A 26,869-nucleotide genomic window follows, 5' to 3' on the forward strand; every position below is an offset into this window, starting at 1 on the left:
GGCAGGCATTCAGGGTCTGATCCAGTGCCCGTTGAATTCAATAGGAGTTTTTCCGGTGACTTCAATAGTCTTTGGATCAGCCCCCAAATGTTTTCAGTATCTAGCCAGCTAATAATCTTCAAAGGGAGTTTGCTGTAGGAGGGACCTCAGAATTAGGCATGAAAACACAAGAGACAATATTAACAAGATACATTTGGGAGTAAGGAGACCTCCATTATGTAAGAGAACTAAACATCTCCTTTTGTGCAGTGTATATAGCTCCTGGATGGAAGTGAAAGCACAGTAGAAAGCAGCACCCACCAGCCCCAAAACATTTAAAATCATCAAGTCTATCCATGCATAAATATGATCTGCAAGATGTAGTACCCAATAGTGGCCATACAAGGCATTAAACAGTTTTAAAATTTGGGGCCTAGACCTCCAACCCTTCCTTGTGTCACAGAACGACTCTCATGAGTAAGAACTGTTGGATCTACATATCCTAGATACTTATATGGTCCCCCGTTACCATAATATCTCTGCATCTCACAATCTTTGATGTATTTATTGTCACAACACCCCTGTGAGGTATCTCCGTTTTACAGATGGGGAATTGAGGTCGGCAGATAGATTAAGTGCTTGCCCAAAGTCACACAAGAAGTTTGTGGCGGAGCAGGCAATGGAATTCTAGGGTTCTCACATCCCAGGCTAGCATCCTAACCACTAGATCACCCTCCCTCCAGTGGATGGGGCATCTGATTGTAGAATGCCCAAAATTATCTTTGAATACTTGCATGCATCTCCCCTCAAAGAGAATGGAAGTCACACTTGGACCTCTGAGAAGGGAAGTTGATCTTCCCTTCTCAGAGGGACTTTGACTCAGTAATGTCTTGCAGGCAGCAGCTTAATTTCTCTGAACTAAGAGACAGATACAAAGTGATGCCTCTTAAATTTGCAAATTGCCCTATGGCGTGCTCAAAATCTCCAGAGAACTGTACCCTGTACAGAATTTTACTCTGTATAATAATTAGTAAAGAGTATAGTGCAAATAATGCAATCTATTTATTTTAGGCAACATTAGCAAATTTTTAAAGGGTGGCTATTGGGGCAAGACTGCCACCTCTGTTCCTCTAGCTTTCTGCAGGGAAGAAGGCTGAAGTGGTGTAAATGGATCTTAAAAAACCCATATCAGGCCAGGAGGCCCCCATCACGTAAGTATGGCCTACATTCTTTGTTCCCAGATACATACATTTACACTGAGCTGTATGAAAATGCATATTGTTTACTTGCACCCAGTTTACCAAGGGATCCAGATTACTCTTAATCAGTGACCTGTGTTCTCTTCATTACTTATCACTCCTCCAATTTTTGTGTCATCTGCAAAACTTTATCAGTGATGATTTTATGTCTTTTCCCAGATCATTGATAAAAATGTTAAATCGCATATGGCCAAGAACTGATCCCTGCAGGACCCCTCTGAAAACACACACACCCCTCAACCACGATTGCTCATTTACAATTATATTTTGAGACCCATCAGTTAGCCAATTTTAAATCCATTTAACGTGTGCCATGTTAATTTTATACCATTCTAGTTTTTTTAATCAAAATATCACATGGTACCATGTCCTTACAAAGTCTACGTATATTTGCATCAATGCTATTATCTTAATAACCAAACTTGTAATTGCATCAAAAAAGCTATAAAGTTAGTTTGACAGGATCTATTTTCCATAAACCCACGCTGATTTGAATTAAACTACCCTCCTTTAATTCTTTATTAATCTTCCCACCAGGTTTCAGTAATACCAACTAGATCAAATTTATGCTAATAAATTAGCTTCCAATTCCTCTTGTTCGTTACTGAGGGTGCTAGTATTGTATAGACAACTAAAGAATTTATTCTCTTCATACTTTTTGATTAATTTTGTTCTCAACATATCAATTTTGTGCAAATTGAGTGTTCACATCTTCCCTCTTTTTACCTTCCCCTTTTTGTTATTAGTTTAATGCCCTCCAGCCTAGCCCCAAGAAAACTGGTCCCTCTTCTACTAAGATAGAGGTAATCCAAAACTATACAGCTCTTTCTCCCCATAGATGGTGGACCAATGTTCCACCAAGCCAAACCCTCCGTCAATGCTGCTTCTCTAGACAGCGGTTCTCCTGTAGAATCTTCTGCCTTCCTTCATCCATGGAACAAAAGGATCTCAGCAATGATCGCTTGGACATACGTCAGCAAACTCAGAAGTGTGCTGAAGAATAAATCTATTATTTGTGAGATAGCACTGACACTGCATCACAGGGCGATATGAACCATCATCAATGGATTCTTACTAGTCATCTTCAGAAGCCTACCGAATCTTAGAGTGACATCTTGTGGCACCTTAGAGACTAACAAATTTATTTGAGCATAAGCTTTCGTTTTAGCCCACGAAAGCTTATGCTCAAATAAATTTGTTAGTCTCTAAGGTGTCACAAGTACTCCTCGTTCTTTTTGCTGATACAGACTAACATGGCTACCACTCTGAATCTTGTATCTTGGCTCTGGGAAGACAGCACACTCTCCTGTTGTCCACCTGTCCTTTGCAGAAATGTTCTTTCAATTCTTCTGGGTATTGAATCCCCAACAAGAATAGTCTGTCTTCATTGGACAGATGGAGAACTTTTTAGGGGCAAACTTGATTTTCTTATGGGTTGGACCAAGCTGCCATCCACAGGTATGACCTGTATATCTATTCATTCCCTTGGACCAGCTGGATCTTGAAAGATATCTTCCACACTGAGAACCTGGTATCCTTCTGGAAATGTCTACCTGTACAGAATTCCTCCTGGTCCTCTTCCCTCTGCTGGCCACAGCCTGCCCATCCTTGTCTGTTTCCAGCTGCATAGAATGCCCCCATATTCTTTTCTATGAACTGCCAGGCCTTCTCTGACATTTTCCTCTGTCCATCTCCTTCATGGTCAGCTCCTTTCTTCTTGATTATACGCTGCAGGCAAGATAGGCTGGGGAATGGCTAGTTTGAAAACCCCTCTGAGGCTCAGGCATGATCCGGGGTTCTGAGCAGTTCATTAGCTGTGGAGCAGCATCAGGACTTAGGTGGCTTTGTGTATGTCTACCTACAGAAACTTAAGTACCTACAGAGTTTATCAGTAGTTGAGTGGTGGTTGTGAGATTTCATTAGCACGTAAATGTTGGGTTTAGGCACCTAAGTACCTTTGTGAATTTAGCCCTCGGTGTTTCCAACCCCAGTGGGGTAAAAAGAAAGGGGAGAAGATACACCACTCCCCCTGGAATGCTGCCCAGGGCACAATAGTATGCATACCTATGTGCATTATTTTGTTATGTCACCTTCATCTCATCTTCACCTAAAGCAGAACAAGAATAAAATTCTGATCCCCCATCCCCCGCCCCACTCTCCCATCAAAGAAATATTACATTATTTTTGGGTAACTCAGAAATCATTAAAGAACTGCACTTTTGTTTATTTACTATCCTTTTTTAGTGTACTAGGTAGTGTGTCAAAATACTAAGCAACTAATAAAAGGGCAAGATTACTTTTATCAAGAGTCCTTCCTTCTGCACGAGCCAAATAATCAAGAAGGAAGAGATAAATCATGCAGTGGAGGGATGCCAAAAAGAAACTTTGCCTTCCTATTACTCTGAGGTTTACCACATCAAATTTAAATGTTTAAACAACAAGAAAGGTCACAGATAGTTTGCTGTCAGCACGGTCCAGCTTCCATCTCTTTAAAGAGGCAGCCTTTATAAAAAAAATGGGCCTTTAGATGTAAAGAGTCCTCTTCCCAACCCAGGTTAGTTATGAGGGGAAGGAGAAGCAGTGGTGCTGGAACTAGGGGTGCTGTGCACACCCTCTAGCTTGAAGTAATAACACCACCAAATACTTAAACAACGTCTGCAAGCACCCCCACTATAAATAATGTTCCAGCACCCCTGAGGAGAACTGACTATTCCTTACATGAATAAAGAAATTAAACCAAAATCTGGGTGCTTGCAGACGTTGTTTAAGTGGATATGCTTTACAAATTATTCGCCCAACCTCAACACATATATTTTTGTTTGTGAGGTGTCTGCAACCATCACAGTCAAATTAACTTTTTTAATACAAATAAATACTTAAAATATTTACACACACACACACACACACACACCCTACTGACTGCTAAAATGAAACAGCCAATTTGAAATCTAATGAGGCAAATTGGGTGAGGGAATATCTTTTATTGGACCAACTTCTGTAGATGGAAGGGATAAGCTTTTGAGCTCCACAGAGCTCTTCCTCAGGTCTGGAGAAGGTAGCCAGCGTGTCCAAGCTAAATATAAGGTGGGACAGATTGTTAAGCATAAGGAGTTCACACATGCTGAAGGAGACCACTTGAAATGGGCAATTAAAGGTTAGCAGGCAGTAGAGCGTTTTACAAAGTGTTGTAATGTGCCATAAAACCAGTATCTCTGTTAAGTCCATAGTTTTGTGTCCAACAGAGTTATGAATTTAAGTTCCCAGGCTCATCTTTTGAAAGGGTTGTGCAGGTTTCCTTTGATGGCTAAGATTAAGGGATCTGAGATGGAGTGACTGTTTTGTGGAAAGTTTTGTCCCAAGGTGGTAATGTTGTTCTCTTATTTTACTGTGAGTTCATCTGAGAGTACAATGATTATCTGGTTTTCCCACACAGTTGTTGCTGGGGCATTTGATGCACTGGATGAGGTACATTACACATTGTGATAGGCATGTGTAGAACCCATGCATCTTTACAGGAATGTTGTGCAGCATATTGATCATTGTAGCAGTGGAGATATGTCTGAAGGCTTTGCAACTGTTGTTCTAGCAAGATCTGGTGCTGCTTTGAGTTGGCGTGTCCTGGTCTGTGGGAGTTTGCATCTGATCATGAGCATGGCAGGGTTGGGGGGCGGAGTTTGAAGGCCAGAAGAGGGATAAGTGAAAGATTTCTTGCAAGATGTGGTCCCCATCAAGTATGGGTTGCAAGTGTTCGATGTTACTCCATACAGGTTCCAGTGTGGGGTGGTGGGTGACAACTAGGGGTGTGCAGCAAGTGGGGTTTCCCCTCCCAACTTCTGAAGCAAATTCTTCTGGTGCATTTGAGTGGCCTTTTCCAGGATGCAATCTACTTCCCTTTTAATCTTAACTGTTTTGTTGTTGTTATAACACATTGCACTTACAACTGCATCTTTTGTAGAACACTTCCCTTTTTTAGTGACGGCAGTTTTAAGGGTGTATCCTGGACTTTCTCTTTGGAGCAAATTTTGTGGTATCTGAGTGCCTGCCTGTCGATAACAGATTTCTTGGTGTGTCTGGGGTGATTGCTGATCTGTGGAGGTAAGTGATCAGTGAGTTTCTTGTATATAGCCATTTTGGGGGCTCTATTGTTGAAGCTGATGCTGGTGTCGGAGTGTTCTAGATAAAGTTTGATAAATGGAGAGTGGTTGAAATTGTGGTGGAAATCTATGAGGGAGTTTAAGTCATCTGTCCAGAGGATGAAAATATCATCGAGGTATATCGTTGAATTTGTGGTGCATTTTCCCAGAAATTCTTCCTTGTACTGGTCCATGAAGATGCTGGCATATTGGGGTGCCAGCCTAGTACCCTTGGCTATTCCCATGGTGCAGGCAAAGTGTTTGTTGTTGAATGTAAAGCTGGTGTGGGTGACAATGAAATGGATGAGTTTGGCAAAGTATTTCGGGTGGACTTCCGAGCATTATTCATTACCTTGTAGGTATTTAAGCCAAGCTACAATGTTGTCATGGTGAGAGATGTTGGTGTATAAGGAGTTGACGCCCATGGTGGCAAGGATGGTGTTCTGGGGGAGGTAGTTAATGATGCAGAGTTTCTGGAGAAACTCGTTAGCATCTTGGAGAAAACTGTCCCTTTGCAAGGTGCGTGGCTTTGAGGATGGTTTCTAGGAATCCTGATACTCCTTTAGTAACAGTGCCATGGCCAAATATGATGGGTCTGCCTGTATTACCTTGTTTATCTATCTTGGGAATCATGCAATTTGTAATCTAGTAATTTTAGAAGTTTTTATGTACCATACCTGCCTCAGAATCTCATGGGCAATTTGGTGGAGGGGAGTGTTAAGTGGTTTTTTTGTGAAGACCCACACAAACTGGGCACCTTAGACACTGACCAAGTAACTAAATACGGAGAGAAGATGGTGAGAGTGGCGGAAGGATGGTCTAATGGAAAGGGAGCTGAACTGTGAACTCAGGACACCTGCATCTAATCTCCAGTTCAGCCACAGAGTTCCTGTGTCTCCTTGGACAAGTTACTTAGCTCTATACCTCAGTTCCCCCTTCTGAAAACTAGGGATAATGCTTACCTACCTTATAGGGGTGTAGCAAGGATAATATTCATTAATTATTGTGAGGCATTCAGATAATGGACAGATGGGGGACATATAAGCATATAGGCCTGGATCCACAAAAGGAACTTAGGTGCCTAGGGGAAAAAAAATCACATGTACAGCATTGCAATTCACAAAGCCCGATTTAGGCACCTAGGCTTCTATATAGTTAATGAGGAGGGATGTGATTCACAAAGCCAGCACACTAAGCAGGGAGTCATCTATGCTAGCCAATGGGAGATGCCATCGAGAAGGGTGTGGCCCTGTGCCCTGCCCCTCTCATGTGAATAGGCAAATCCCAGCTGCAGGGAGGCTCCTATCTCTGCTCGTGAGCCATGAAGTGGAGGAAGATAGGCAGAGAAGCACCTAACTCGCATTTGGGACCTAATGCAGTGAGCATGCTCAGAGGCTGCCTAACTGCACACAAAACAGCCTGGGGAGATGTAGGGGGGGGGGAAAAGGCAGTCCTTCCTTCTAATCTTTAACCCAGTAGTTAGAGCACTCACCCGGGATGTGAGATAACACCAGTTCAAGTCCTGCCTCTGCCTGATTAGAAGAGATTTGAACAGGGGTCTCTCACTTCTCAGGTGAGGCTCCTAACCTCTGGCCTATGGGATAGTCTAACATGGGGCTCCCTCACTCTCTCCTATTGAAGTTGTTACAATTTAATTATATAATTAAATATTAATTGGGCCAGAGAAAGAGAGACTGACACCATAGCCCAGTGGTTAGGGCACTCTCCTGGGAGATAGGAGACCACTGTTACATCTCTTCTCCCCATCAGCCAGAGGGAGAACACAAACTGATGGTCTACAATGTCCTGGTTCATTGACGCCTCAAACTTAGGGGAGGAGATAGGCATCTGGACACCTAGAGCAAGGCAGCAGCATGCATGCTCAGGGGAAATAACTTAGGCACCTTGAGAACTTTTACTGCAAAACCTTCAGTGCCAAGTGAGTTTAAGTGCCTATAGAGATAGATAGTAGGTGAGCAGCAGTTTTGTGGATTACAGTGACACCTAAAAACAGGCCTTAGGTACCTAAGTAGCTTTGTGGTTTCATTATTGGGCATGTAGCTGTGTGGAAAGTGCTACTTGGCTGTCATGATAGCAATAACAGAAGGCAATGGTTTTCAAATGTTTTCATACTGTAGATCACTTCTTAAGACTTAGGTCTTTGTAGATCACATCCTCTTTTACTCCTTCCCTCCAGTAGCCATGGTAACTGATTACATTACGACAGTATTAAACAGGACAAGACAAAAAGAAATTCACGTCAATGTGATGCTGCTTAATTCTGTCACCTTCATTTTGTATTCGTATTGTTTATTTCTTCTCCCTAGGCATAGGACTTCACACTTAGTAGGACTGACTTTCTACTTATTGTCTGGTGCTCACATTGCTCCAGTCTCACCAGGTCTCTTTGTAGTTTACTTCTGTCCTGTGCGTTTGCTACCTTCCCAAATTTCACATCAGTCACAATCTTCACCACCGTTGAGTTTGCACCAAAAGAAACTGGGCCATGAGACACAGCACAATCATACAGGCTGCGCCCAAGTGTAAATAGCTTCTGAAAACAAAGTGCTGAGCTGACCTACAACTGCAAGAAACATCACTGCTTGAAGGAACATAAGGTACAAGAGTTTAGTACAACCTGTCTGGTAAGACCACTGACCTAAGGCACTGTTTGACCAACTGCCAGTCCTGCAGATGTTTTAAACATCTGGAACTTGAAAGTGCTGCTGTGGGACACCCTCCAATTCTTTTATCTTTCTGTTTCAAACATGACACTGTTTTAAAGCATCTAGAATTTCCAGTTCTGGCTTCCTATTTTTTATTCCCCCTTACACACTTCCACCTCAGCCTCTCAGGTATGTTTGGAAAATGAAGTCCTGGTAAGTGCTATTTGGGGTAACAGGATGTTTACTAGATTGTAATATTTCCTCTGTTAAACTAGCCTCTCTAATTTTATATTATGGCTTTACTGGCAATGTCTATTCTGTGAGTACACAAATAGCAACATGGCTATGCAGTCAGAGTAAAGCCTTATTAGAGACTACTTTAAAAACAAATACTGTCTGCTCTGAATGGCCCTTAAGCATGATGTTATTATTCACAAGATTGGGTTTTGCTCCACTGTCCATGGCCAAAATTTTCCCTAGCCGTTCTGTTGTACTGTGCACCAGTCAGCTTCTGCTAGGCCCCCAAGGGTTTGATGCATTTCACTAGTGTTGTATGACTACACTTTGAGAAGGATGAAAGTTCTAATATAAATTAAAGATAGTATTAATAAACTTATGTAAATTTAGCCCTCCAATTCTTCAGGGTTTCTGGAGAATCAGCTCACACTCCCCCTACTGCATTCACTTGCTTTGTCAATTTTATTGATGGCCTTCATTAAGGGTGGAGGAGGGGGGAAGAAGTCACATCCACCACAAAGAACTGATCGTCTTTGGAATGAGATCGCCATCTCATTCTGAACTTACATGGCTCAACTGCTGTTTGCTTCAGGATGCATATAAATCCCACTAAATCTATCTAATAATGGATACAAGTTTCCAGTAATATCACTACTGAGCATTAAAATTTTAAGTGGTTAAAACCGATGCATCAATCTTAAGTCTTTCAGTTGCATTTGAAGTACTGGAGCTTGCAAGGTACAATTAAGTAAGTATTACAATTAAGCAAGTATTACAATTAAGCACAAGGTACAAGGTACAATTAAGTAAGTAATACAAGTAAGTATTACAGGCACCCATGAGCCATAGAACTGAATGCACAGCAGATAAAATTCATCTTCTCCCTTCTCCCAAAATAGTGAACAGGTTTTATTCAAGGAACTAATTTGGGGTTTGAGGCTAGGAGGCGACTCCACTGACCCTGCCTGGTCCTGCTTCAGCGAAGCACATGCTGACTTCTCTCCAAGGAATTCCTCCCTTATGAAGATAACCTGGCCACTGGATCTTTTTAAGTGCTGTCCACGTAGTCCCCTACTGCAGGCCAACTCTAACACTGCTTTCTGCACCAGCCTACTGGGACCTGATGCAGAGCCCAGGTTCAAGCCATGCCCTGTAACACTAATGCCAAGACAGCCTGGGTGCCGACCTTGTTTGGCCACCTTCCACAAAAGGGTGAATTATTCTCAGTATGAAGAATTGAGAATTAACTGTTGGCTTCTGAATTTGCTTCCTGTGGCTGGTTAATGCCACAGTCCTAATATAATTTTACAGACAGAAGGGGCCCAATCCTGCTATGTGTCCATGTGTGACATTTCCTTTGACCGTAGGTAGTTATTTCCTTTATTTTTATGTGGGAAGTTCTCTTTTAAACTAAAAGAAAAGGAGTACTTGTGGCACCTTAGAGACTAACAAATTTATTTGAGCATAAGCTTTCGTGAGCTACAGCTCACTTCATCGGATGCATCCGAGGAAGTGAGCTGTAGCTCACGAAAGCTTATGCTCAAATAAATTTGTTAGTCTCTAAGGTGCCACAAGTACTCCTTTTCTTTTTGCGAATACAGACTAACACGGCTGCTACTCTGAAACCTTTTAAACTAAAGTTGCTTAGATTTCAGATTGACCACAACACCTGCTGTGAAGTTATGTTCATCACATAAATACATAGTCACACGTTGTATTAAATGCAGATTGTATAACAACAATATGGCTGTGTTCCATTATGAGGTTGAAAGTTATTAACGTAATAAGTAGGGTCATCATTTCAAATGATGGCTGCATGCACATGTAATTAGTCTGTGTATTAAATATTCTGAGAACCAGATTCTGGCACCCTTACTGATGTTGAATAGCACCTTCCTCTGCAAGCAGGCTTAGTGCTCTGCTTGAATTCTAGTGTAGGTAATTGCATTCTGCCTACCTAAGTGCTCCCTGTGGTTTCACAAATGTATTCTTCATATTTTGTGCTGGACTGATGTGTAATGTTCTTGCGAGCTGTTAAACAGCTGCCATACTTCATGCAGATTTGGGTGAAATTATGATCTTGACAAGTCTGTCTGTGTCTCACCTTAGTTATTTGGGTATCACTGGAGATATTATTCAAGATACATTTAACATTGGCTTAATATTTAAATTAGTATTGAAAATTAAAATATTTGTCATTTTATTTTTCTTCCAAAGTTTCAAGACTGTGTTATAAGCTAGTGACTTGCAAATTATTAAAGAAGTTTCCTGTTCAAAGGAGACAATAGCCATTATTCTCTAATATCACATTGACTTCCCATGGGGTGGGGAAGTGAGAAGTAAAATAAGGTGAAATCACTCAGAGTTGTATTTAATTCCAACTTTTACAGCAAAGTTTCATATCTTAAAAATAGGTTTATGTAAACCTATGATTAACAGAAGCTCAAGTTAAAACCAGTGAATGATGGCACTATAATAAAAAATAAGGGCTAAGTATTTAAGAAGATATCATTTTAGCATAACCCAGCATGCAAAACAAAGATGAATCCTACTTCTATTTCAGAAATACCAAGTTATGAACAATAATCCAAAAAAATTGCAAATGAAAACATTTACATTCAAGAATTAACTTCTATAGAGAGGCACTAAGAGCTTGTCCTGAAAGGTGATGGGCTTCAGCCCTAATCCAGGGAATCACTTAAGAATGTACTTAGTTTTAAGTTCAATATATATTTGTCTTAAGTAGGACCACTAAGTACTAATGTTTTCGAAGAAAAGCAAGCACTTAAGAGTTTTGCTGGGTCAGAGTGTTCAGCATATTTCAGGATTGAGCCCTAAATAGATATGGAAGTGTATGTGTACTTCAAGATATATCATTGGTGTATACCAGGTCAGATCAAAGAAGAATTGAACTTCATAAATGATAACTGAAGACAGATTACAGAGAAATTAGTGAATTTGCTTAAATTTTCTCATCTAAATACAGAGAAAGTTAGAGATACATACACATAATTTGTCCATTAAATAACGTAGCTACATATAAACCTTAATGTAAGATCTTAGTTTCAAAAGAAACCGGACAAAAATATTATCTGTTTATTTGGATTTGGCAGGTAAATTGAAAGCCATTGAACTGTAGCTTCAAGATAGAAATTAGTTCACCTGATCCACCAAGTCAAGCTCCAGAGTCTGATCAGACATTCAGAATTACAGTACCACCAGAATTATGCAGTATGGGCTATTAGTCTATAGTAATGATACTTACAGTAGGAGTTATATCTTCTTTGTGGGTTCCTCATTTGGTGATGTAATTTTCAGAAGTCACCATCTTTTTGTTCTTAGATACAGCAGTTCCTCCATGGTTCCTTTTAAGTACTGTTTGGAACAAGCTGTTTCCTCATAGCGTATTTCCTTAAGTACATATAAATTCTGTGTTTGGATTTCCTGTCCAAAACACTCAAGTGTATACAAGAGTCAGTCAGTCAATCAGTAATAAAAAGTACATAGCACAGGGGTGGGCAAACTTTTTTGCCTGAGGGCCACATCTGAGTATGGAAATTGTATGGCAGGCCATAATGCTCACAAAATTGGGGGTTGGGTTGTGGGAGGGGGTCCGGGCTCTGGGGTGGGGCCAGAAATTAACTCAGGGTGCGGGAGGGGGCTCCAGGCTGCGGCAGGGGCACTGGGGGGGGTCAGGGGCGCAGGCTCCAGATGGCGCTTACTTCAAGCAGCTCCCAGAAGCAGTGGCATGTCCCGCCTCCAACTCCTATGCGGAGGTGTGGCCAGGCAGCTCTGCGCACTGCCCCATCCGCAGGCGCCTCCCCTGCAACTCCCATTGGCCTTGGTTCCTGGCCAATTGGAGCTGCAGGGGCGGCGCTTTGGGCGGGGGCAGCGTGTGGAGCCCCCTGGCTGCCCCTACATGTAAGAGCTAGAGGGGGGACATGCTGCTGCTTCCGGGAGCCATGCGGAGCGGGGCAAGTCCTAGATCCCGCTCCCCAGCAGGCGTTCAAGGTCTGGATTAAAATGTCTGAAGGGCCGGATGTGGCTCCCGGGCCACAGTTTGCCCACCCCTGACATAGCATGTATACGGCATTTTACATCTTCAAAGCACTTTACAAATGGTAGCTGATTTCATCATTTACTTTGTTCACTTTCCTCCTGAAAAAAATTACTGAGAGTCCTTTTGTAGATTGAATACTCAAACGTAAATGGTCCAGAAGATTTTTAAAAGGCCAGAAATTCTTTACTGTGAATGAAGAGATCAAAATCATTAGTCCTATTTATTCGGTCTCTCCAGAATATGTACCATTCATGAACAAAGTATGTACATGCAGTATGTCATGCAACTGCTACCGTAATAACATCTCAAGTATATTTTAGAGGCCCACTGTGCTTTGAAGTACGTAATGTTTCTGTTCTTTAAAAAGACAAAAGTTATTTTTGCGCTCATGAGCTTGCTAAGCGCAGGCTTTTCATGCTTGTAGTAACATTCCTGGAATCTATTAATGTGAACTGATTGGGAAATTAACCAATCCTCATAGGATTTGATTTTATTGTTCCTTATTACATTTTAATCAATGGGGGAAAAAATAAGTTACTAAAATTTTATTCCAAAGTCCAACATATTGTAAATACCCAAGAATTACTTGAAGGAAAAAAATCTCTTTGGCTGCACACAGCTTTTTGCAATGCTCAGAAGTTATAGATTTGAAGCATATTATGTTTATGTAAGTTCCAGGGAAAGAGAAAAAAATATGCCATAGAGTTATACATATTCATCTGTTTAGAAAGCAAGTTGCTCTGGTACACTGAACCTATAGAAACTGGTATGTGTCATATCAGCCTAAAATCTGTAGAAGCATAAAATTGCCATAGTAAAGTCATAACAAAAATACAGCTGAGCAGTACTATTTTAGGTAATGTGGTGATCTAGTAGTAATACAATCTGTTTTGGAATTTCTAGGCATACCATATTAGATTTTTGAACATCTGGTTTTAATAGGTCAATAAATGTGATAATACTCATTATACACTATTTTCCAATACAATTTCACAGTACAGACATTCATCTACAATAAAGGCAACTTTGCAATCAGAGAAAACTTGTTTTGATGTATTCATTATTTTGTGACTTTCAATTGTGACCATACATTTCCTTGTGCCTAGTCAGTAATCCTTAGTGTATATTTGCATACTCTGGATGAGGCAAAAATCATCTGGAAGCTTTGCCCACCATTTAAATCTGCTATTGGGCCCAATCTTGTTCTCACTGAATTCAAAGGGAGTTATGCCATAGATTTCAAAGGGACATAGTTTGGGCCCAGTTCTTCTGAACAGAGCCACACACGGTAAGCTTTAGAGCAGGAGTGGGCAACCTACGGTCCGTGGGCTGGATTCGGCCCACGAGTCATTTTAAGACAGCCCGCAAGCTCCCGCTGGGGAGTAGGGTCTGGGGTTTACCCCGTTCCGGCGCTCCAGCAGGGGTGCAGGGTTGGGGGCCGCACCGCAGGGCTCCTGGAAGCCGCAGCATTGCCCCCATCTGGCTCCTATGTGCTCCAATGGCCCCCTCCAGCACTCCAATGGGACCTGCAGAGGCTGTGCCGGAGGATGGGGCAGCACGCAGAGCTACCTGGCCATGCCTCTGTGTAGGAGCCAGAGAAGGGACATACTGCTGCTTCCAGGAGCTGCTTGAGATAAGCACAACTTCGAGCCTGCACTCCTGAGGCTCTCCTGTTGCCCCTACCCCAGCCCTGATCCCCCGCCCACCTGCCAAACCCCTCAATCCCAGCATGCAGCACCCTCCTGCATCCCAACCCTCTCATCCCCAGCCCCACTCCAGAGCCTGCATCCCCAGCCGGAGCCTGCACCCCTTCCCACACCCCAACCCCCTGCTCCAGCCTGGAGCCCCCTTCCGCACCCTGAACTCCTCATTTCTGGCCCCACCCGAGAGCCCACACCCCCAACCAGAGCCCTCACCCCCTTTTACCCCCCAAACACCAATTTTGTGAGCATTCATGACCCACCATACAATTTCTATTCCCAGATGTGGCCCTCGGGCCAAAAAGTTTGCCCACCCCTACTTTAGAGCAAAATATTGTGCCACTGAGCAACAGTATAATATTCTGTTTGTGGACTATCTTTACGCTGTCTTTTGTTGTGGTAATGTAGCCATTTCTAAGTCAGTCTGATTAGCATTTAAGCATTCCAACCATTTCTAGCATTGCCACTTCTAGTGATTTTATGAGTCTTGTGATATTTGATGTTTTTCTTAACACCTCAGCTCTTGGAGTAAGGTAAATGCACAAGGTTGGGAAAGAAAACCATGAATCCTAAAGTCTCAGAATCAAATAAAGAGCTCCTAACAATTTCTTTTACTCATGACTTTGGGGGTCTGACTAATGATTTTTGAACAGTTGGGGTTTGTAATACTGGGTTGGGTTTTAAAGTGTGTGTGTGAGAGACTGCGTAAGTTAGCATTATAGTAAGAATTGCCCCTGTGTTATTTGTTAGTAATTCTGTGATACAAGTAGCTCTGCAAGTGAAAGATATTATTCTATTTTCTTCTTTAAACAGCTCAAGTCTTGTTACAGACACAGCTGCCATTTTATGTTTCGGTTCAGATACAGAATGTTACTTTGCTCTCACTTACTTTGAAATAAAGGTAAACTAGGCTGAAGAGGCATTTTTCTCCCTCTCTGTGGAACACACAAATGTTTTAAAGATGCCCCTGAAGCGGCAACAAGAATCTGTCCCATAGGAAACCATGCACCAGGACTTTTAGGTTATAAATAAGTAAAGATATTATTGGACCTGAAGTACATACTATACTAGTGAGGCATTGCAGATGCTAAGCTAGTGTAGTTCATGTTGCAATTAAGAGGTATAATTTACTAATTGTTTTTCACAGGACATGCTTCTGTGCTCTAATTCTGCATGGGACCCTTGACTTGTTTATTTAGAAGTGAAAGGATTCACCTGGACTATTATTATATTTTCTTTATTTAAACAATCAAATAATTTCACTATTAGATATACATATACAGGGCCTGTTAGTTAGGCACAGCTGCAGGTCTCATTTCTGTGAGCAAGTGCCACAAGTATGTGTGTGAATCTGGTACCTGTGCGTTTGAGAACCAATTGTGATTAGTCGTGTATGGAACAAATCAGATGGAATACTCCTTATTCATACAAAGTGATAATCGGGTTAACTCCACTGAAGTTAGTGGAGGCTCACTGGTGTACAAATCAGTTTGAGAGGAAAAATCAGGCTTTGTGATCCTATGACTAATTAACCAAATTTTCTGAAACTTCAGGAAATGCAAATTTCACTCAGAGAACATGTCCTAGGAATCAGTGCAGACCCAACTCTGTTTTATTTGAGACAGAGAGAGCATAAATCCTGTTTTTAGTGCCAACAACATAACCTTAACTCTAGCATTGTCACGGCTCTGTCATAATCTGGGATTTTTAAAAAAGTCTTATCAGGAAAACTGGTAAAATAGCTCTCCCCACATTGCAGCAACACTGCAATTTAATTCTGCCCTGCTCTTTGCAGCTTGATCCTTTCCTTCCTTCTCCCCCCACCCTGCCCTCAGCAGCCCTCTAGTCTCCTCTTTAGAAAGATATTTACAGCAGTTGGCCCCAGAAGTCATCAATGTCAAACAGGACCACTAGAGCAAAAAGAAACAGGTTCCATATGTTTGTCACGCTTTATGAAACAGTTCTGCTTAGGTTTGTTTTCTGTTGGTTTCAAATGTTTACTTTAATGTTCATCTGTGGTTTTTCCAGTGTCCTTTACAATTTGTGCATGTGTATTTTCTGCAAGTAGGAAACATTTGTTTGGATCTAGTTTATCAACACTGAAACCCTTAAAACGTCAGCGAGATCACCGCAACATTTCTTCCTTTTCCACAAAGAGACAAAGTTGATTTGCAATTACCTTTACACTGTTTTCCTTTTTGACTACATCTTAGAATGAGAAAATATGGTGACTTATTTGCTCAAAGTGTGACATCCACATACTCTGTGGTTCTAGGTGTGTTAGGAATACATGAGTCAGTGTTCTTGCACTCTTTCAGTATTAATGGTCCTCTTTACTGTCCTCTACCTTTAGCCTACTTATGTTTCTCAGAAAACAACCAGAGAAATAGGTAAAACAAAATACTCTTGCTGGAAGATTGCAGCATAACACTATTTTATTTCTTAGAATTCAAAAACACACGAGAAGCCAAAAATAAACCAGACACACAAAGCAGGCTGCTCCCTAAAATAGAGAGGCACAAGTTACTCCACCTTACTGTAGACTGGCTGTCTGCAAAGTGACGGCTCCGAGTCCCAGGCTTTTCTACAGAGCTCCCCAGCCTGCAAGCAGGACTAAGGAACCCCCTGCTCTTAAAGCTATAGATTGCAATTCCAACACAGTCCTCAATATTACACCACAATAATAGACTCCAGAAGCATTCTCTCTCTCTTCGACTGCAGTAGTTAGCCTGCCATCAGAGTAAAACATTGATTAGTACCACCTTAGTTGGCAAAAATACTGCATAAAAATGGTTCAAAGACTTGAAAGTATATTTTTGGTTTTCTTCCATAAGCCCATAAAAACACCAACAGGTTTATAACAAATAAGAATGAGTCACACAAGTTACCCTTCTCAGAGGGGGATAACAAAAGCCTTTCCTGTTTACACTGTTCAGATTTTGGTCTCACACCTTAACTCTCCTTTGTGATAAACTATCACAAATGAGAAATAGGTAACATTCCCCTCTTCCTTTTTATAAAGCACAAGTCTGTTAATTAGCCCCAGCAGGTTCCCCATTGCTAGGCTAAATCTTCCTCACCGAGAGGAACTGGACTCCATTCTGACACCTGAAACAATGGGCCAAATTCAAACCTGATGCATTTGGGTACTCGTCAGCTGAATTTTACCATGTCTGAATTTGGCTCATTTGGTTGTGGGAAGGAAAATTTGGCTCCTACTCTGGATAAGGATATTAATTTGCTCTGCACCAGAATGCGGGGTATACACTTCCCATGACCTTTTTTTTTTCCCCAAAACATGCCTTCTAGGAAATATCAGATTATGCAATGGCTATATATAGTGCCAATGCTACGATGGCTAACAAAACATAGGATTCAAAAGAGTTCATCATTGGCCTAACTCTGCTCCTTTTGTGGGGGAGGGATAGCTCAGTGGTTTGAGCATTGGCCTGCTAAACCCAGGGTTGTGAATTCAAACCTTGAGGGAGCCATTTAGGGATATGGGGCAAAAATTGGGGATTGGTCCTGCTTTGAGCAGGGGGTTGGACTAGATGACCTCCTGAGGTCCCTTCCAACCCTGATATTCTATGAAGTCAATGGAAAAACAATGATTTTGAAAATCCCAGCCATATGGTCTACCAAAGATATAAGAAAATAAATGAGCCTTCTGGAAATTGTTTTTCTTCTTAAAAGCACTATGCTACCAACAAATACATAAAAATGAGGATACTTTATACTTCCCTAACGCCTGAATTAAATCTCACACCACCACAGCCCTGAGGTAAGCATGAATTTCTCCCTTCTTACAGATGCAGAAACTGAGGCACAGTAAGGTAAAAACCTGCCCAAGGTTAAACAAAATGGCAGAAGAAGCTACTGAACCCATACCTCTAAACTCCCACAAGGCTTCATGTCAGCTAAGCAAAGCCACTTAAAATGGGTATCAAAGGAGGACTAATAGCACTGAAAGCCAACATAAGCTGATCAAGAACATAAGGAGAAAACAACAGAGAACCAACCAGCTCTGAAAGATGTTACGCTTGAGCATTAGCAGGCTGCACTAGGGAAGAGACTATTTCCAAAGACAAGTAAGTACCTTGCTCTCTAAAAGATCTGTTAAAGACTTTGAAAAGTTGCAGAAGAATCTTATCGTCCATTGTGGTTGTGAAAATTGACTAAGCTGTGAGATGGTCTCTAGTAGCCACATCTCAGACTTCCTAGGGCTTTAAAGACATATACATGCTAAATATTTATTTTTTAAACTATATTATACTAATGCGTACTTTGTGCCTTGACTTTTCAAATTTGTGGACCTGTTCTATGCTAGTTTAGATTAATTTTAATATTGTTTCTCACGGTATTGTCAGGTATATTTTGTTAGTAGAATCTTCTCAATCCTCCCAGAGTACAATATCTTGTAAATGGTTTCTGTTCACCTTCAGTGTTACAGCAGGTCTGCAGAACCAAATTTATTTCAGCTGTTGACACTGGTGGCCCTAGACATAAGAAACTATTTATGCAGCTGGGTCTCTTTGTTTTCACTTAAACAACTAAAAGAGAAAACCCCCTACAGGAACTGGAGATGTGAATTTTAGCTGCAAAATATTTTTTTAAGTCATATACGTTGGGCACATGTATTAGCAAGAAAACAGTTACACAGTAGGAGGCTAGTATAGCACAAAGGCTTAATTTCACTGTTTGTGAGCATTCAATGAAAATGAAAGGTGGCAAATTCAAAACTGGACAAAGGAAATACCAAAGGGGGATGCTGAAGCAAATACTTACCAAGCTTCATAGAGAAATTGGACACTGACATGAAAAACAAGACTATCCAGAGCTGTTATAGATAGTGCTAACAAAGTGTATCTATATAGATACAGACAGGGAAATAAAACCCTATATCAATGCTTAAGTAAATCTCTATTTGCCCATTACTGAAGTCAGGCTTACAGGCCTGTAATTGCCGGGATCACCTCAGGAGCCCTTTTTAAAAATTGGCATCACATTAGCTATCCTCCAGTCATCTGGTACAGAAGCTGATTTAAATGGTTGGTTACAGACTACAGTTAGTAGCTCTGCAATTTCACATTTAAGTTCCTTCAGAACTCTTGGGTGAATACCATCTGGTCCTGGTGACTTATTGCTGTTTAATTTATCAATTTGCTCCAAAACTTCATCTAATGATACCTCAATCTGGGACAGTTCCTCAGATCTGTCACCTAAAAAGAACGGCTCAGGTTTGGGAACCTCCCTCTTATCCTCAGCTTTGGAGACAGATGAAAAGAATTCATTTAGTTTCTCTGCAATGGCCTTATTGTCCCTGAGTGCACCTTGATCATCCAGTGGCCCCACTGGTTGTTTAGCAGGCTTCCTGCTTCTGATGTACTTTAAAAAAAGTTTGCTATTACATTTTGAGTCTTTGACTAACTGTTCCTCAAACTATTTTTTGGCCTCCCCAATTGTATTTTTACACTTTATTTGCCAGTGTTTATGCTTCTTTCTATTTTCCTCGCTAGGATTTAACTTCTACTTTTCAAAGGATGCCTTTTTGCCTCTCACTGCTTCTTTTACTTTGTTGTTTAGCCATCGTGGCTCTTTTTTGGTTCTCTGTTTTTTAATTTGGGGTACACATTTAAGTTGAGCCTCTATTATGGTGTCTTTAAAAAGTTTCCACGCAACTTGCAGAGATTTCACTTTTGGCACTGTACCCTTTAATTTCTGTTTAACTAACCTCCTCATTTTTGCGTAGTTCCCCTTTCTGAAATTAAATGCTACAGTGTTGGGCCATTGTGGTGTGTTTTCTGCCACAGGGATATTAAATTTAATTATATTATGTTCACTATTACCAAGCAGTCCAGCTATATTCACCTCTTGGACCAGATCCTGTGCTCCGCTTAGGACTAAATCAATATATAATTATAGTGGCATTAATGTACATTTCAGCTTTACAGTTGAGACAAGGGGAGTGGGGGGGGCAGAAAGTTTTTGTCTGATAGGCAGATCTGCAGTATGCTCTTGACTCCTAAAACAGGCAGCAAGAAAGCAGCAGACCTGCCTCATGGTGGAAGCTTCCTTATGTAGTTATAAGGGCCAGATTTTAAAAAAGGTATTTAGGTGACTAATGGGATTTTCAAAAGCATGGAAGTTAGACATCTATGTGCTTTTGAAAGTCCCATTAGTCACCCAAATACATTTTATTTTAAAAGTCTAACCTTGGTGATAGAACTAGATTGGGATAATATCATCACTGGAAAAAAAATAAAATCAGGAGGTAATTTGAACCCCAAAAGATTGGCTAGTCATAAGATAAAAAGGGGGCCATGTCACTACCTTAAGTTATCTCCAAAATATTTTATGACCACAAATTTTTCAATCTAGTCTACTTCTCAAATTCATCAGTGGTGTCCTGCAGCTAATTTTATTTTTCCTGGAGTAGGACCATGATCAGTAATTGATTTGCCACGTGTTGAAGTTCAAAATCATGTATTTGGTACTGCTGAAAATTAAAATACAACTGTTAAATCTCAGTAATGGACCCAGTCCTAACTAGAATCTTTCTAATGTAATGTATCTATTTATGAAGTGTACACAAGTCCTGTTTATCTTCAGAGGTGGCCAAATCTATACACATGAAATTCCACTTGCAGAAACTCAAGCTAAGACACAGAGTCCAACTTGAGATATACCAGAAAAAAGGAAACTGCTTCTGGTATTTGATCTTTTTTTGCTTATTCTCCTATGCAGCCCTCATCCACCTATGTGGGAAGCCCTCACTCCCAATTCATCAGCCTTTCATCACATAGATGTAATTGTTGTCAACACCTAGTGAGGTATAGCTCTGGAGGTTAATGCTAACAGCTGGTCAAGATTTTTCCATTTAACTGCCACTCCCCCCCCCCAAAACCCAGTAATATGAGGGTTTTTTTAACTGAAAACTTTTGCAAAAATCTTGCCATTTTTCTGAATTTTTGTTGAAGTTTATGGCACTCAGTGGCAGAAAAGGAAAATAGGGCAAACAAAAATCTAAATTTTGCAACACATTTAAAAACACAAAACAGAAACAGTTTTTTAAATGATGAGCTCTATTTCTCAGACAGTAGAATCTATAATCAATGTCCATTAGAGCCAACTCATCTTCTAGTTTCAGTCCAGACTAAAAACAACTGAGGGTCGCCTTAATGATCATCCAGGTGCTGTTGATACATCCAGCCCTTTCTATGAAGAGAGTTTCAGATAAAAATACATTTGTAGAATTCATTCATAAAATGCATTTCATTAACCCAGTTGCCATAACAATACATTGGGACATTTACCCATGCTCAGGATGTCTAAAACATGAAATTTTGATTAACAGATCCTCATTATGAAATGGAGGAACCCATCCACCTCAGTGAGCCTTCTAGAAACAAACTGTAGTGGGTGGACAGCTCATCCCTATCCCAGTTCACAGAGCTTCTTCAAAATAATTCCTAGAGCAGATCTTTTAGAAGAAATCCAAATCTTGATTTAAAAGTTGTCAGTGAGGAAGAATTCACTATGATCCTTGTTAAATTGTTCCAGTGGTTGATTACTCTGACCATTAAAAATCTATGCCTTCCAATCTGAAAAATTATAGCTACCACTACTTTTCTTTTTTTTAAAATTGATTCTCAAAGGGTCCAAGCCCTCAACTCTTCCTCAGGCAAACCTTTCATTGCAGTCGCTGAGAGTTTTCCCTGAATAAATCTTCAGTAAGGACTTTGTTTGGTCTATGTGCTGGATTGGCTGATGTTATAAATCTGGTCACAAACAGTAAGTCATATGAACTCATACTGCTTTTAAGGAGAACAGTATCTTTTAGGACAGTTTCCTGCAACTATTCCCCCTTCGGTGTTTGTTTTGAACCATTTTGGCATCGCTCCTAGTCCATCTACTAGAAGTATAAAAACATTAAAAAAAAAAAATCTTAGCAGCTTGCCTGTTTGAAGAAGGGTGAAAAAAAACCACATTATCTACCGTTGTTCCTTGAGATGTATTGCACATGTCCATTCCACTGTATGTGGATGTTGTCCGAGAATTTTCTCTCTCAGTGGTACCCATCAAGGCAGCTCGCGTGCCCTTGCCATCGTGCCCCACTGAGTGCTGGTATGGGAGGATGGAGCAGACCCCAAGCCTCCCCTCAGTTTCTTCATCCAAGACAGACTCCATCACAGAAAGGAAGCCGGGTGGGACGTGAAATAGACATGTTCAACACATCCCAAAGAACAACAGCTGTGAAAAGGTAGGTAAACTCTTTTTCTTCAAGTGATTGAACATGTCCATTCCACTCTGGGTAACTCACAAGCAGATTAATATGGAGGTAGGATCCAAGTCTACCTGAATAGGGACTGTAGAATAACCTGTCCAAAACTGTTCTCATTCCTGGACTGATGGAAATGGCATAAACGAGCACCAATGTATGAACTGATGACCAGGTTGCTGCTTTACAAATGCCTCAAATAGGTACTTGCACTAGGAAAGCTGCTGAAGCTGCTTGTGTTCTAGTCAAAATGAGCCAATACTCTCGGCGGGGGCGTGACATTATCTAACTGGTTGTACTCACAAATGCAAGAGGAAATACTCTGAATGGAAGCCAGTTTACCTTTCACCCTGTCTGCAAATGTGACAGTTAACTGAGCTGAGGCTCTAAAAGATCTGGTGAGGTCCAAGTAGAAGGCCAACACTCTCCCCTCACATCCAAACAAATGAAGCTTCTGCTCATCAGTATACATATGAGGCTTCGGGGAGCGAAGAAGAGTTGACAAATAAGTGGCCTAGTTAATGTAGAAATTGGGAAACCACCTTTGTCAAGAACTTTGAGTGAGGGCAGGGGTAAACTTTATTCTTATGGAAAACTGTAAAAGAAGAATCTCAATTCAACTATTTTCCTTACTGAGGTTATCAGTAATCAGAAATGCCACTTTTATAGAGAGGTTCAAAGGGAGGTCCCATTAAATTTTGTTAGCATTAGGTTGAGATCCCATAGGGGAACAAGTTCCTGCACCTTTCTGTCATCTGTCCAACCATTTCAGAAATCTGACAGTTATAGGGCTGGAAAAAAAAAAGTCGTCTATTGCCCACTGGAGAGGGGAACACTGACATCTCTGCCAAACGTACTCTAATGGAACAGTCAGACCTGGATGTTTTAGGTGCAACAGATGATCCAAAACATTGTTAAAAATGGAAGCCTGCACTGGAGAGGCAAATTGCTGCCGAGACCAGACAGAAAAATGTTTCCATTTAGCCAGCTAAGTACACCTACTTGAAGACTTTCTGCTACTCAGAAGCACTTCCTGAACTTCTTTCAAGCAAGCCATTTCCACTGGTGTCACTCATGAAGCACCCACACTGTCAAGTGGAGGGCCTATATGTTGAGGTGGAGCAGACAGCCACGGTTCTGAGAAATTATGTCTGAATCCAATGGGAGAGGCAGAGGAGCTCTCACTGACAATGCTAGTAGGGTCAAGACTGATGTTGCTGAGACCTCAGTTGTGCTATTAGTATGAGGGAAGCATGATTCCGTTTGGTTTTGAACAGGACTCTGGGTAGTAATGGCATCAGAGGAAAGGTATATAGCAGGGAGTTCATCCATGATAGCAGAAACCTGTCCATCAAAGAACCCAAACTGCGACACCTTTGGGAGCAGAACTGACAGCACTTTGTTGGCCTTTGTTGCAAACTGGCCCACTCTGGGAACTCCCCCACAGCTGGAAGATGGACCTAACGTAGCAACTAACCATTTGTGGTGAGAAAGACTGCTTAGGTGATCTGCCAACGTGTTCTGCTCTCCTGGAAGGTACGCAGCTTTGAGGTGACTGGAGTTGATTGGGAGCTTTGCATAAAGTAGACAGTTGAGACAAATGGGCCCCGCCCTGTCTGTTCTCATAGAACATAGTCACTGTGTTGTTCATTAACATTAGCAGATTTCCCCCCCACAATATGTGAGAAGAAGGTTGAACAGGCTAGATAGATAGCACGTAGAACTCTGATGTTTATGAGTCCTCAGATCCTGTGGAGGACCACAACCCTTGAGTTCGTAGAGTTCTGATGGGTGTCCCCAGCTTGGGGATCAGGCTTCTGGGACCAACACGAGCACTGGTTGCAGAGAAATGAAGGGAATTCCTACACAAGTGTTATGAGGGTCTGCAAACCAGTCCGGAAAGAACAGAGTTCCATGTGGAATGCAAATCACTGTCTAGTGAATGTTGACAGAGGACATATAGTGATGTTAGCCATCCCTGAAGCCTCCTTAGGTTTAGTCGGACGTGCTGTACTGCATAGGTACATACTGCCATGTGCCCCAGGAGTCTGAGGCAAGTGTGAACTATAGTAACAGGATGTTCTTTTAGATCCAAGACCAGGTCTTGAGTATCTGAAACCTTGACTGGGCAGAAACTCTAGGGTTTTGTCCCATCCACGAGTGCGCCCAACGATTCTAAAACCTGTGCAAAGAATAGAGTTTATTTGTCCAGACTGAGTAATAGCCCCCAGCCCTTGAAGGCAGACTGGATGATGGTGATGCTGAATAGTACCTGAGACTCAGACCAGCCAGTCATCCAGGTAGGGGAACAATCTTCTCAGATAAGCAGCTAACAACACCATGCACTTTGTGAAAACATGAGGGGCTGCTGACAGGCTGAATGGAAGTACTGTGAATTGGTAATGGATTCCATTCACTACAAATCTGAGAAAAGTCCAGTGGGCCAAGAAGATAGTTATACAGACCTTTAAGCATCTGTTAAGTCGAGGGCAGCATACCGGCCGCCCTGTTCCAGGGAAGGAACAACAGAAGAAAAGGTAACCATGCAGAAATTAATTTTCTTCAGGTATTCGTTTAACCTTCTTAGATCTAAAATAGGTCTGAGATCACCTTGTGCTCTGGGAACAAGGAAACAACAGGAATAAAAACCCTTTTCCTGAGGATCTTCCTCAATGGCTCCTTCTAGAAGGAGAGACTGGACCTTGCTGAAGAATGGTCTCATGAGAGTGATCCCTGAAGAGGTATGGGGAAGAGATGATGAAAAACAAATTGAAGGGAATATCCCAGATCCACTGTACTTAGAACCCACTGATCTGATGTGATGCGAGTTCACGCATGAAGAAAGTGGGATAGATGTTTGGCAAAGATATGGGTAGGGACAAATTGGTCTGTAATATTATTATGCTGTCCTTGACAAACTCAACAAAATGCATGTTTAGACTGGGCTGTTGGTTCAGAAGAACCTGCTGTTGCAGATGATATGGGGGGGTACGGGGAAGAGGCTGCCTCCTGTAATTCCTGCCCCTTTTTCTTGGGGGCAGAGATATAAAGTTCTGATAGCTGTGAGTCTGCTGGGGACAAAACTGCTTCCTCTTTGTCACTGATGTGTAGATTCCAAGCAACTTCAGTGCTGCCCTGGAATGTTTTAGACTATGCAGCCTATCGTCCAAGTTTTCCAAAAAGAAGGAGACCCCTCAAAGGATAAGTCCTGTATGGTTTGCTGTACTTCAGGAGGGCAACCAGAAGACTGCAGCCACAGATATCTCCTCATAGATATGGCCAACGCCATGGATCAAGCTGCTGAGTATGCCACATCCAAGCTGTCTTGGAGAGCTGTCCTTGCCACCAGCTTGCCCTCCCCTACCATCAGAGTGAACTTGCATCTCGAGTCTGTCTTTCTCAGGAAGTGCACTCTGTATGGTGGTGCTACACTCTGAGTACTCTCTGAACCTGATGGCTCCACTAGAGAGCAAAGGGCCACCCCCAGAAGGAGACACTTAAGTCTCACTGCTCTCTCTTTTTTAAAGCAAGGCTTAAACCCACTACAAAAGTGTGACACTTGTCACTGATATGGAACTCCTCCAAACATTTTAGGCAGTTGGGATGTGGGTCACTGGATTGGCAGTGGTCTGGCACATGACCAGCAGGACTTAAATCCCAGAGATCGAGGTATGCCTCCAGCACAAGTCCAGGTACCATGAATCAAATATGGTCCAAAAAAGACCTAAAAACTGAAACCTAACACTAACCTGTCATTCTACATTATATCTAACTAACTACTAGCCACTAAATGACAAAACAGATTTATATACAAAAAGAGTAGGGAAATAAACTTGTGACTTTATTTATTTAGCATTTGCATATTCGCCGAGCCAAGAAATAGCATTCTTAGTGGCCAAGTGGAGTTCTCGGAGCCCACCTCTAAATTTGGCTATTGGGCACTCCTCGACAACTGGTATCATTGTTTGATCTGTACTGCAGCTTGGATTGTCTTGAAAACCTCAACAGTGCTGGTTGGCTGCACAGAGGCCTTGCCCAGGCTGGAATCAGTTCAGAAGGGCCCACTGACAATATGGCAAAGCCGGGAGCACAGGCACTAGGGTCTGTGATGGGAACTGATTGGTGTTTGATGTTAAGCATCAGTCTTCCCACCACAAGGACTCCGCTTTCATGTCCTGCCATGAAAGAAGCATAGTTGGTGGGATAAAAATAGTGACAGCAAGACTGGAAGCACTCCAACAGTAGTCACTTGTGGCAAGAAGAAACTGAGGGGAGTTGGGGGAGGCTCCATCCTCTTACACCGGCATGCAGTGGCACGCAATGGCAGAGGGCAATCAAGCCACCTGACAGGTACTGCTCAGTGAAGAAGTTCTCTGACAATTGTGCATGAGTCATGCTCACAGCTACAGTGGAATAAACATGTGCAATTACTCAAAGAAGAAATAATATTTGTTCCCCCAAGATCTTGTAGTGAAGAATCCCCTAGGAGATGTTCCAGAGACAGAGGGATAGCAATGTTCTTTAGCTACAGAAAATATGTTCAGTCTAATTTACATA

The 26,869-nt window shown here is 41.7% G+C and overlaps 1 protein-coding gene across 1 annotated transcript in view; it reads right to left on the reverse strand.

Annotated features, from left to right (window-relative positions):
- The window catches only part of KCNK2 (potassium two pore domain channel subfamily K member 2), a 211,503-nt gene that overhangs the window by 164,023 nt on the left and 20,611 nt on the right, over window positions 1–26,869 (reverse strand). Inside the window, exon 2 of the mRNA XM_084623765.1 lies at window positions 11,540–11,730. Within this exon, the coding sequence (XP_084479891.1) occupies window positions 11,540–11,573 (34 nt within the window). The 5' untranslated portion in view covers window positions 11,574–11,730. The remainder of the gene's footprint in view (window positions 1–11,539; window positions 11,731–26,869) is intronic.

The sequence above is a fragment of the Lepidochelys olivacea genome (genome assembly GCF_965140295.1).
Source record: "Lepidochelys olivacea isolate rLepOli2 genome assembly, chromosome: 3".
In the NCBI taxonomy this organism is placed as follows: Eukaryota; Metazoa; Chordata; order Testudines; family Cheloniidae; genus Lepidochelys; species Lepidochelys olivacea.